At 52.1% G+C, this 11,804-nt stretch overlaps 1 protein-coding gene across 1 annotated transcript in view; it reads right to left on the minus strand.

Moving 5' to 3' along the window:
• Nucleotides 1-762: 762 nt before the first annotated feature.
• HCN2 (hyperpolarization activated cyclic nucleotide gated potassium and sodium channel 2) overlaps nucleotides 763-11,804 on the minus strand; it is a 24,023-nt gene continuing 12,981 nt past the window's right edge. Inside the window, exons 4-8 of the mRNA XM_027857759.1 lie at nucleotides 11,011-11,229; nucleotides 8,822-8,968; nucleotides 6,541-6,781; nucleotides 4,225-4,389; nucleotides 763-3,746 (exon numbers count right to left, since the gene is read on the minus strand). Coding sequence (XP_027713560.1) covers nucleotides 2,932-3,746; nucleotides 4,225-4,389; nucleotides 6,541-6,781; nucleotides 8,822-8,968; nucleotides 11,011-11,229 — 1,587 coding nt within the window. The 3' untranslated portion in view covers nucleotides 763-2,931. The remainder of the gene's footprint in view (nucleotides 3,747-4,224; nucleotides 4,390-6,540; nucleotides 6,782-8,821; nucleotides 8,969-11,010; nucleotides 11,230-11,804) is intronic.

The following is an 11,804-nucleotide window of genomic DNA, read 5'->3' on the forward strand; positions in this document are numbered from 1 at the left end:
AGCAGAGATGGAGGGAGGGAGGCTGTTGGGCCAAATGCCTCTGAACACACAAGTTGCCAGGGATGCCTTCCAAGAGCCCTTCCCTCTAACCCAGTTGGAAGTCACTGGTCCCACCCAAGACAGAGAACAACTATTTAAAGAATCTGGGGTTTGAGGCTAGAAGGGACTTTACAGATCGCCTACCCCCGAGCTGTCAAACACACACATGGCCCACAGCATGCCAGATTAAAGTGTAATTGGGAAATATTTCACAAAGCAAATTAGAAGAGAAATGCATCAACATAGGTGGTTTTCCAAGTCTACGCAGCTCGCAGGGACCCTTCCGTAGGGTTTAGTGGCCCCCCTGTTCTGTTTGGAGTTTGCCACCCCTGATCTAACCCAAGCCCATTTTTTTGACTCATGGAGGAGGCTGACCCATTAGAGGTAACAAGGTCACAAGGAAGCTTTGGGTCTGGCTGCAAATTCAACTCTTTCCCCCCAGCCATGGTATAGAAGAGAGAAGTAGATGGTTGCAGGTGTTTTGTTTTTTTCTTTTTTCTTTTTAGGCAATTGGGGTTAAGTGACTTGCCCAGGGTCACACAGCTAGTGTCAAGTGTTTGGTCTAAGGCTGGATTTGAACTCAGGTCCTCCTGACTTCAGGGCCGGTGCTCTGTCCGCTGCACCACCTAGCTGCCCCCTAGGTGTTTCTTCTTGAAGGGATGAGGGGTTGGCATCATGCCCCCACCAAGCCAGGGATTGGAGGAACCAGACGGAGGCCTTGGATGCCAATGCACTCATGTTTATTGCACAGGATGGGGTGGGAGTGGAGGAGGGGTCTCCCGCAGGGGCCCTGTCAGGTTAGTTGGAGACGACTTGAGAGTTGCCACCTTTTTGTCCCGTTACCAGTCATACATTCAACAGAATGGCAGCAGCTGGAGGGGGGAGGGGGTGGAAAGTGATGCCCATCTGGGGAGGGGGAAAGCCTCAGTTAGGGAGACAGGCTGCATGATTAGGGGTGTACGGCTGAGTGATCTGATTAAAAACTCAAGTGTGGGGTGAGGACCCCAGAGCTAAAGACCTCCTGCCCCCCTGCCCTCACTCCAGACCAGGGGTCATTCTCCCCACTTAGACACAGAGGTATTGGCAGATCCCTGTTCCTCCACTCATCTCAAAGTCCCAGAAGACATCTCTAGGGGAACTCTCCAGACTGTCCCCACCCCCTTGTCGTGGGCCCCGAGGGAAGGCGAGGGTCTCTTTGGCTGGGAGCCAGCTGGCTGCTGCAGCTTTTTCACTCCCCACTGGTGAGTCTAAGGGGAACCCATTTTGTAAATGAAGGAAAAAACAGGGGGTGGGGGGGACAGGCTTAGCCAATACTCCCCAGAGCCAGACTTCATAACCCCAGCATTGCTAACCCAACCTCGAGCTTTACCCCTCCTCACCATGGGGCTCAGACCCCTGAGCCATCCTATCTCCCCATGTCCCCTGAGCTCCAGTATGGATTCAGGACATGCAGACGAGCACACACATGCACACGCACACACACAAATATAACATACCCACACACACGCCAGGACAGACGGTGCTTGTGCATGTCCAAAAACACACACCAGGACAGACAGCATGGCCCACACGCTGCCCAGAGGACCATGGTGCCCTAGGCAGGATGACCTCCACAACCTTCATGTCAGGGTCACCAGGCAAAGGCAGGGGCAGTGGGAAGGCAGGGCAGCAGCTCAGTTGGGCTGGACACTACACTTAACAACAAAAAAACCCAAACAAACGGAACCTGGACTGAGGAGAACACACACCAGGGCAAGGGGGCCTCTGCAGAGCTGCCTGACCTCGATGTCCCTGGAATAATGGGACAACCCTGGTCTTGTTTGGAGTTTCTGGGAAGAGATCCAAGGGACAGTAGCCAGTGGACCACCACCCCTTGAGGATCCCCAAGCACCTACCCTAGGAGAGGCAGGGTAGCATTCTCCCCCCATTTTACAGATGGGGAAACTGAGGCACAGAGGTGACATAAGCCCCCCTAACCTTGATGCTAAGGGTGGCTCAGAGGAGAAAGGAAGGAAAGCAAGGGGCCAGAAGTCCCTAACGTCCTGGGAAGCAGGGATGAGAGTGGAGAATTTGTAGGAGGCCCCTTTTCCATTGTTTAAAATTATGTTTTATTTTTATTTTTAGGGGAGCAGGAAACTTATCAGACTAGGTCTGATAGGCAACATAGCACAATGGGAAGAACCCTAGTCTTGGACTCAGTTCAAGTTAGGGCTTTGCCACTCCTAATGGGATGACCTTGTACACATCCCTTCCTTTCTGTGAATCTCAGTTTCCCCATCTAAAAAAATGGGGTGCTAGCCAGTCTCTTAGGCCCTTCCCACTCTGACATCCTATGTTCTAGGGTATCTTCCAGCTCTGATAGCCTATGTTCTACTTTCTACATTTTATTCTATATCCTATAGTTCTCTAGGAGAGGCAAAGCAAGGCCTCAGTACCAGCCTGGGGAAGGACAGAGGGACCTGGGATGCAGAGATGAGCCTTCTCTGATAACCAAGAGTGAGATATATGGGGATGGGAAGTCGGCAGGGGCTGGGGAGAGGGTTACATGAAGAACTTAGCCATCGCCTACCTTGCCTGAGCTCAGACCCCCTCACTCACACAGACACACACAGACGGACACACACGGATGTCTATGCTAAAGGTCTATGGCTTCTATGATGCAGATAAGAGAACAAAGGCTCTCTCGAATGTCAGCAGGAATGAGACAGGGCTTTGGTCTTAGATGACAGAACTGAGCCAGGCTGAGCAGGGGGGGGCCCAGGTCCTGGTTCCCCCAGAAGCTCTCCTCCTGGGTCACCTCAGTCCTGGTGAGGTGAGGGAGAGAGGAGGCAGTGAACACCTCTGCCCCAACCTGGCCCCGGCTATTAGCCCCATCCTAGGCCCAAGCGAGGGTCACAAGTTGGAAGACAGCCTTGATCTGGCTGAGTCCACTTCGTGAGCGCTGGCAGCAGAATCCTTTCGGGTGACCCCCGAGTCCTGGGCTGGGGCTGGGCCTGGGCCTGCATACATGGAGCCACTGGACAGCTGGTGTGGCAGGGCAAGGCGGGTTGGGCCAGGTCCCAGGCGTGGAGTGGAGCTGCTTGCTTCCCGGGAGGTGCTGGGTGGGGGGCCAGGGGTGGGGCCTGAGGGCTGGGGCAAGGATGGCTGGGAGGCTGACAGAGGCCTGGACTCATGGCTCAGGCAGGGCGTGTGCAGGGCTTGTGTGCTCTTGTGGGCAGCGGGCCTCTGGGGTGAGCCCGGGGCTCGGGCAGGGCCTAGTGAGAGCTGGGAACCAGACTCGCCCTTGGCCCCGTACGGGAAGGTCCGGCTGGCCCGTGGGCTCTGCGATGGGGGACTGGCCGTGGCCGGGGGAGGTGGGGGCTGGGGAGGTGGAGGTGCTTGGAAGAGAATGGGTGAGACTGAGAAGGGACTAGGGACGGCCTGGGCGTACATCATCCGGGGGGAGCTCAGTGCCAGGGGACCCACCAGAGGGCTGGCCATCTGCGGGCAGAAGCTCATAGCGACCGCCTGCTGCAAAGTGGCGATGGCTGAGGTGACCTGGGGCTGAGCCGCTGGGTAGAGCCCAGGATGCTGGCCCAGCTCTGCCTGCTGTACCATCTCCCGGTCATACTTTACAATCTCCTGGATAATCTCATTCTCCTGGTTGTTGAAGACACCCGAGTGCAGGTCATGTTGGACCTTGTGCAGAAGGATTGAGTTCTTCTTGCCTGGGAGGGGAGGACAGAAGGGGTGAGGGTGAGGACAAGAGACCCCTGGGGGACCGTTCCCAGCTCCTCCTGGGGCAGGGCAACTTCACTCCATACAGTACCCAGGAGACAGGGGATTCAGGGAATAGCAGACCCAGATCCAAATGTGACATGTTATAGGTCCCTGGGAGAACCCCCTTGCCTCTTAGGGACTCATCTCTCCTCTGTAAGATTATGAGACTGAAGTATATGATCTCTAAGAGCCTCCTCCCCCAGCTCTGACACTCTGTGTTCTAAGAACCCTCCCAGCGTTGACATCCCATGTTCCCAGGACCCTCTGACATTCTGTGTGCTAAGACTCCTTCCATTATAGATGTTCTTCAGTGGCTCTCCTGTCTCTGACATCTCATGACCCTTCTGGACCATCCCTCAGGCTCCTGATCTTCTGACCCCTTTATTCTTCCCTTCCCAGCCCTCCCTCCCTTGGCTCTCTACTAACCAATCCGGTCGAGCCGGTCAATGGCCACAGTCTCGAAGGCCCGCCTCATCATGGGATACTCCTCTAGCACTTCATTAAAATTGTCCACGCTCAAGGAGTAGAGGCGGCAGTAGGTGTCAGCCCGGACACTGGCTGTTCGCCGGCCCCGGGTCAGCAGGCAGATTTCTGCAGGGGCCCCAAGACACTGTCAGTGTGGGCCTTCCCATCCCTTCCCATGCCCCCTTGAGCCCAGATCACTCCCAGCTGATGGAGGAGATTGGGGGAAATGAGGCTGATGGTGCCCCGGTACACCCTGTGGTAGAGCCACCCCAAAGGTCCCCAGGAAGCATAAGACCGCTTCTCCTTCTGAATGTCCCAGGAGATGGGCCTCTGGAGCCCTGCTGGATGGGAAAACTAGGAGGAGAAGGAGCCAAGGCTGGGGCAGGGACTGAGATGGAGGCCAAACCCCCCAACTCCAGGCTGAGCCCTGGTGATCTCATGCTTCTGGGCCAAGAGAAATAGGGAGAACCCAGCGGTTGTAGGATGTTGCAAGGTGCATGGAAGACCCAATCCTGCATACCTCTCTTGTCAGTCATTAGGGTTGGGATTTCAGGCCTGGTGGGACATAAGGGCCACTCTCTTCTCTGAAGTGCCTCTAGATGCCACTTCTGTTCCCTCAAGTTTTGTGGACAATTTTGGGACAACTTTTTTTTAGAGAGGAAGAGGGAGGTTGGTACATTGGTCCAGGCGGGGAAACAGGTGAATTCTTCAGGCTCGAGATCTCTTCTTCATCTCCCTTCTTTCCATGAGTCCTCTGTATCCCTACTCCCCCATTAGAGGGTAAGGTACTCAGGAGAAGTATTTATACTCTCCAGAACTGGGCACAGTGACCTGTACACAGTAGGTGCTTAACAAATATTGGCTGAATAATAATAACTCACATTTACAGAGAATGCTTTGAAGTGCTGTCCTTGCAACAACCCTGTGGGGTATGGAATGAAATTATGACTCTTCCCAATTTAGAAATGATTAAACAGGCCAAATGACCTTGGTTCACAAAGCTAGCTAGTAATATGAGGCAGGATTCAAACCCACATCTCTTGACTTCAAGCCCACTGTGCCGACTTCTATACTACACTATTAAATAATAATTATTATTTTCCCTAGCACTTTAAGGTTTGCAAAGCATTTTACAAATATCTTCATATGGGAGGTAGGTGTTATTATAATCCCCATTTTTCAGATGAGGAAACTGAGGAACACAGCAGTTAAGTAACTTGCCTAGGGTCGCCAGGCCCAGCATTCTATCCACTGTGCCACCTAGCCGTCTTTGAATTGAAGTTGTATGAACGAATGAACCCTTAAGTTACATGGAGGAAGGTGACAGAAATGACTACTAATAACTAATAATTACTAATTAATTTCTAATAACTACTAATAACTAAATTCAGGGAGATTCAGAGTTCCCCTTTCTTTTTTGTGTTCAAGACCTCAAGACTTCTCTATCTGACACAACCCAACTCTACCAGGCATCTCTAATCTCAGGTGAATTCCATTCAATCAAGTTTAGGTGAAGACAGATCCCAAGGCTGGAGGTGGTCTCAGTGCAGAGATAGTTTTTCTGTCCTAGAGTGATAAGATGTCACTCTAAGCCCTTCGTTTAAATATAGCTCACCTTCCATTGTGTTATCCAATCAAAGTCCATTGCCATCCCTCAGAAATACCTGCTCTTTGAAGGGTATATGAACTGTGAGCCAGCCACCATGATTGTCTTTGGTTTAAGAGCCAACTGACCATCCTTTTATTAAGAACATGCTGGCCTTATTAATAAAATGATTAAATTATCCAGAAACTATGTCTCTGAACTTAATCATCACAAGGGTTTGGGCTCAAGGTCAAAGAAATCCGTCCCAAACGGAACACAATGGAGTGAAAGGTCACTGCCTGTGGACAGGTTCAAACAGAGGCTGAAGGACCCCACATTGGGAGTGTTAAGAAGGGGAGCCCTGCTCCTGTCAGAAGAGACACCTTCTCAGATCTTTCATCTCTCAGATTCTATGTTACAGATGGGCAGCTTGTTCCTCAACGGAAGAAAGACCTTTCTAAGGATCAGAGGTATCCCACCTTGGGATGGACAGCATCAGGACAGTAAATGTCCCATCCTTGGAGGCACCAAGCAGACGGACCTCTGGAGGTCTGGCCTGGAGCTTAGCGGTCCTCTGAGCCACCCCCCCCCAGCCCCAGGGTACTAGCCGCCACCCTCCTACTGGGGGTGGCCACGCCCAAGGGATACAGGGCAGGGGGGCTGCCCCCAGACTCCTTCCAGGGAACACTCACCCCCAAAATAGGAGCCATCTGAGAGCTTCACCTCTTTGTTGCCCTTGGTGAGGACACTGACCACGCCGTGCTGAATGAAGTACATTTTCTTGCCAATGGTACCCTCACGAATGATGTAGTCTCCAGGCTGAAAGACCTCGAATTTGAGCTTGGTCAGCATAGCTGTGACAAAGTTGGGGTCTGCATTGGCAAACAGAGGCATGGAGGCCACCAGCTTCCGGCAATTGAAGTTCACAATCTCCTATGAGCATGAAGAGAGAGGGGGACGGTCATCAGAGAGGGCAGGGGGTATACGGCCTTGGGTTCATCTAAGGCGTGGAGGTGGGAATCAAGGCCAGCCAGGCAGCACAAGATGGGGAAAGGTGGGTGGACAGGGGCTGGGGGCATTCAATTTAATTCAAGGAGAATGTATTCAGGGCCTACTAAGCGCCAGGCATAGGGGATACAAAGACAAGAAAAACTCCTGCCCTCAAAATACTTATAGTTTACTGAGGAAGAAAGGGAACCTGAAAGTACATCCACAGACAAGTTAGTACAAAATATGGGGGGAGGGTCTGGGCCTGGAGTTTCATTGGTATAAGTAATCCTAGATGAGGAAAGTCCCTCCAACAAGGCAGGTCAGTACCTTCTCTGTAACTAATGGTCTGAGAGCAGTTCTCAAAGTGTGCTCTGGGGACCCTGGAAGGGCTCGTGAGCCCCTTTCAGGGGGTCTATGAGATCAAAACGATTGTCATAATAATACTGAGACATTTTAATTTCTAGTATGGTAAATATCAACAGCTATAACCCATCTAAACAAAAGTTCCTGGAGAAGGGTCCTCGATACTTTTTAAGAGGGTAAAGGGGTCCTGGGACCCAAAAGTTTGAGAACCACTGTCTCAGAGAGCTGCCGAGGGCACTGAGAGATTGTGTCTTACCTAGGGTGACACAGTCAGTAGGTGTCTAAGAATGGACTTGAACCCAGGGCTTCCTGGTTCCCTCTCTAGCTCTCTATCCACTATGGCGCACTCTGCTTGCCTGCCCCTTCCTCTCTCTTTCTCTCTCTCTCTCTCCGTATACAAACGCATACACACATATATATATTCAAGTAAATACAAATGGGTTTTTTTTTGGAAAGGAGGTACTCTTTCAACTGGGGGGACTCAGGAAAGGCATCTTATAGGACAGGCACCTACACAGAACCCTGAAGGGAGCTGGAAGTCCTAAGAGGGTAGGTGAGGTAAGCAGAGAGAGCGTTCCCAGCCCTGGGGGAATCCCCTGGTCAAAGGCAAAGAAAGGGAATGGGGAAGAAGTCAGAAGGGGAAGGCAGGATGGATGAGAAGAGGAGGGGTGGTAGAGAGAAAAGAGCCCGGGCTATGAGCCAGTCCAGACAATCAGGATTTGAGGCCGAGGTGGCAAAGCCGATAAAACACCCAACGTGGAGTTAGAAAGACTTGAATTCAAATCTGCCCTCAAATACCTGGGATCTGGGCAAGTCACTTCAACCCAGTCTGCCTCACTTTCCTTAACTGTAAAATGGGTTACAATACACTTACTGTGTATGACCCTGGGCAAGTCGCTTAACCCTGACTGCCTCACCAAAGAGCAAAAACAAAAAATAAATAAATAAAAATAAAATGGGTTACAGTAGTAGCACTTACTTCCCAGGCTTCCTGTGAGGATCATATGCGATAATAATTAAAGTGTTATTATCTGCACAGTGCCTGACATCTAGTAGGTGCTATATAAATGTTAGCTATTATAGTATTGTTATTATTATTTTTTTATTATGAGCTCAGCTGTATGACCTCATTCAAGTCACTTTACTTCTTAGCCTCAGTTTCCGATCTTTAAAATGGGAAAGAACGTCCCTTGTCTGGCTTTTCTCCCAAGGGGGTCACAGTAGGACACTTCTCTGGGCTCTGGCATCAGAGGGACTGGGTTTAAATCCTCTGATGCCTCCTATCTATGTGACCTAGGACCAGTCACCTCACTTCCCCTAGACCTCAGTTTCCTCATCTGTAAAATGAGGAAGGTGGGCTCGACGGCCATGAAGCCCTCCACCTCTAGCTAGAGCATCCCATGATTCCTTGAAGTCAAGGGAATGAAGCTATCTGGTGACTTGGAAAGCGTGGTAGAGACGTAGCGGCTCTCTGGGATGAGGGGAGGAGGAAGGCCGGTAGGTGATGGAGACGCACAGGGGACCAGATGGCCTAGGCGTCCCCTTTCTCTGTCCGGCCCCTGCCTGCCCCCGAGCCCACATCCGCCCCCGGCAGCTGCCTCCAAAAGCTCAGGGCCGCACCTCTCGCAGGGGCCCATTCAGCTCGCCCAGGATGCTGTCCTCATCAAACATCTTGCCTTGGTAGCGATGCTCATAGTAGTCATGGATCTTCTGCCGGAAGTCGGCGGGCAGCTTGTGGAAAGACATGTACTGCTCCACCTGCTTATACTGTGGGTCGGGGACAGACGGAGAGCAGTCAGGGCCTGCCTTTCCCTGGCCAGCCCCACCCCCGCCCCCCAGCACACCTCCCGTCCTGCGTCAGCACCATCCCGTGAGAGCTAAGAGGGCCTTCAGCCTGTTACCTCGTTGGATTCTCCCAACAGCCCTGTGAGGTAGGTGCTTTCATCATTGCCACTTTATAGCAGAGAAGACCAAAGCTAATTCAGGGAGAATGTATTCAGAGTCTACTAAGCGCCAGGCATAGGGGATACAAAGACCAGGAAAACCCCTGCCCTCAAGATGCTTATAGTTTACTGAGGAAGAAAGGGAACCTGACAGTACATTCACAGACAAGTTAATACAAAATATGGGGGGCTAGAGAACTTGTTGAGGGTCACACAGCTACTAAGCGTGTGGGGTGAGACCTGAACCCAGATCTTCCTGACTCTGAGTCCAGGCCTCTATCCACTGCACCACTTTGCTGCTTTAGGATTATTCCTGGGCGCCCTAGGGTACCAGTCTCAACTCAAATCCACAATTCCCCCTTTCGTGCCTCTCGTGTGTCAGCCCAAGTTACAGCTGGGAAGAGCAAGAAGAGAGCAGGAGGGACCACATTCCCAAGGGCAATCATCTGGTAGAAAGTCCACTGGGTTTGGAGTCATTGTGCCTGGGTTGAAATGTCAGGTTTCCCATTAGCTGTGTGACCTTGGGCAAGTAACCTAACCTCTCCTGGGCCTCAGTTTCCTCAACTGTAAAATAAGGTGTAGGGGACCAGGGAGGGAATGACCACATGGACCCCACGGTCTTTTCTAGCTCTACATCCAGTCTCTCAGGGTTCATTACTCCATTGGACAAACTCATTGTGAAGGAGGCCGTTCCGTGGGATATTTCCAGGAATCTCCTTCTTGAAAAATGGTAGGAAAAACCAAGAGCCTCAGTCAGGACTAGGCCCACAGGGGACTAGGCGTCCACTTAAGGAGTTTCCAAATAACAGCTCAAGCCTGGACATTACCGGAAACCGCCAAGACGGGCACCTATGTTGGCCGCCTGGAGGTGACAGGCAGTGCCAGGAGTCAGGGGGATGCCCATGCATATTTCCCGCTCCCTGCCCCCCAAGCCCAGTGCTGGCCCCAGCTGCAGCCTCCCTGAGGTCACCAAGAACCCGTGATGGCTGACCGGGTGGTGCCACCCCCTCATTGTTTGGGTGCGAGGGACCATTAGCTTCTGTTTGGGAGGTACCAGCGTGGGCAAGATGCCCAAACATGAGCTGGGAGGTATGATTAGAGAACACATGAAGGCAAAGAGGTTCAGGCCGGAGCTCACCCCGACTGGTACCCCTGGGCACCACTAGGAGGGAGCTCTTGCCTTGAGTCCCAGCGTGAGGGCCAGCTGACACATTCCTCATCCCGTCTCCACCCCCACCCCTGGAATATTGGTCCCAAGTGGACATCCTATATTGACATGTCGGGCCAATCCCCTATCCCAGCCTGATCTCTGACTGAGAGTGTGGATGACTCACTGCAGTCTCTCCCCGTAGCTGGGGACAGAGCAGGGAGCCTGTTGCAGTGAGAAGGTAGTGGGGGTGGAGCTGCCTGGAACATCAGACAATTCTCTTGACAATATTCAATGTTTCCATGACCAGAGTATTGAACTTGGAGTCAGGAACACCTCAGTTCCAAACCTGTCCCTGCCACTTACCAGCTATTCACTTGACCTTTTTGTGCCTCGGTGTCCTCATCTCTAAAACGGCAAGTACCTACCTCACAGAGTTGTTATGAAGTCCAAATGAGATAAAATGCTGCATAGACATTAAAGCATTCTATAAATGCCAGTAGCTATCATTTCTGGTAGAATTTATTAGCATCCCAAGTAGCTGAATGGGGGGGGGGGGGCTGTCCATGGTGCCAAATCCCAGGCATTAGACCTGGGCCAGATTATTTCTCCCTCACTCCTCAGAAGGGGTTTTCTGACAGGGTCAGGCCCCTGAGGGTATGACTCCTATCTCTACCACCCTTTCCACCCCCACTCCCCCCCCACCCACCCAGACCCACCTTCTCCTGATACTGGCGCCGAGAGGAGTCCAGGGACTGGATGAGGGCCGTGGCGTGGCCAATGAACATGGCGTAGCAGGTGGCCCCCACGATCATGCTCAGCATGGTCAGCCAGATGTCTGTCATGCTCTCGGGGGCCTGGCGCCCGTAACCGATACAGAGCATGTGGCTCATGGCCTTGAACAGGGCGAAGGAGTAGAGCTCACTCCAGGAGTGGTTCTAAAACAGGAGCAGGAGGAGAGCCCATCATGGGGAGGCTGCCGCAGCTGGGCTTGTAGTCCTCTGCCAGGCCCCAAGGCCACCCAGCCTGAACCCCGCTTCTCGATCACCTGTCTTCCAATTCACATATTCAATCTCAGTCACAGACCAAATGCCACAGTGCTCTGCGCCTTATCGACTGACCCTGGGCAAGTCCCTTCCCTTCATTAGGCCTCAGTTTCCCCATCGGTCAAATGAGGAAGTTATTCAATTCTCTCTAAGGTCCCTCCCAGCTCTGATCTTATGCTTTCTATGATACTTCTCATTTCTGATACTGTGTTCTAAGGGGCTCCAGCTCTGACATTCTGTGTTCTAAGGGCCCTCCCAGCTCTGACCTTTTCTGTTCTAAAGGCCTTCCCTACTTGATCTGACATTCTGTGTTCTAAGGACCCTCCCAGCTCTGACATCCTGTATTCTAAGGACCTTCCCAGATCTGACATTCTCTGTTCTAAGGGCCCTCCTAGCCCTGAAATTCTGTGTTCTAAGGGTCCTCCAGTTCTACATTTGCTGTTCTAAGGTCTCTTCCAGCTCTGACA

The sequence above is a fragment of the Vombatus ursinus genome, unplaced genomic scaffold (assembly GCF_900497805.2).
Source record: "Vombatus ursinus unplaced genomic scaffold, bare-nosed wombat genome assembly UNPS02000546.1, whole genome shotgun sequence".
NCBI lineage: Eukaryota > Metazoa > Chordata > Mammalia > Diprotodontia > Vombatidae > Vombatus > Vombatus ursinus.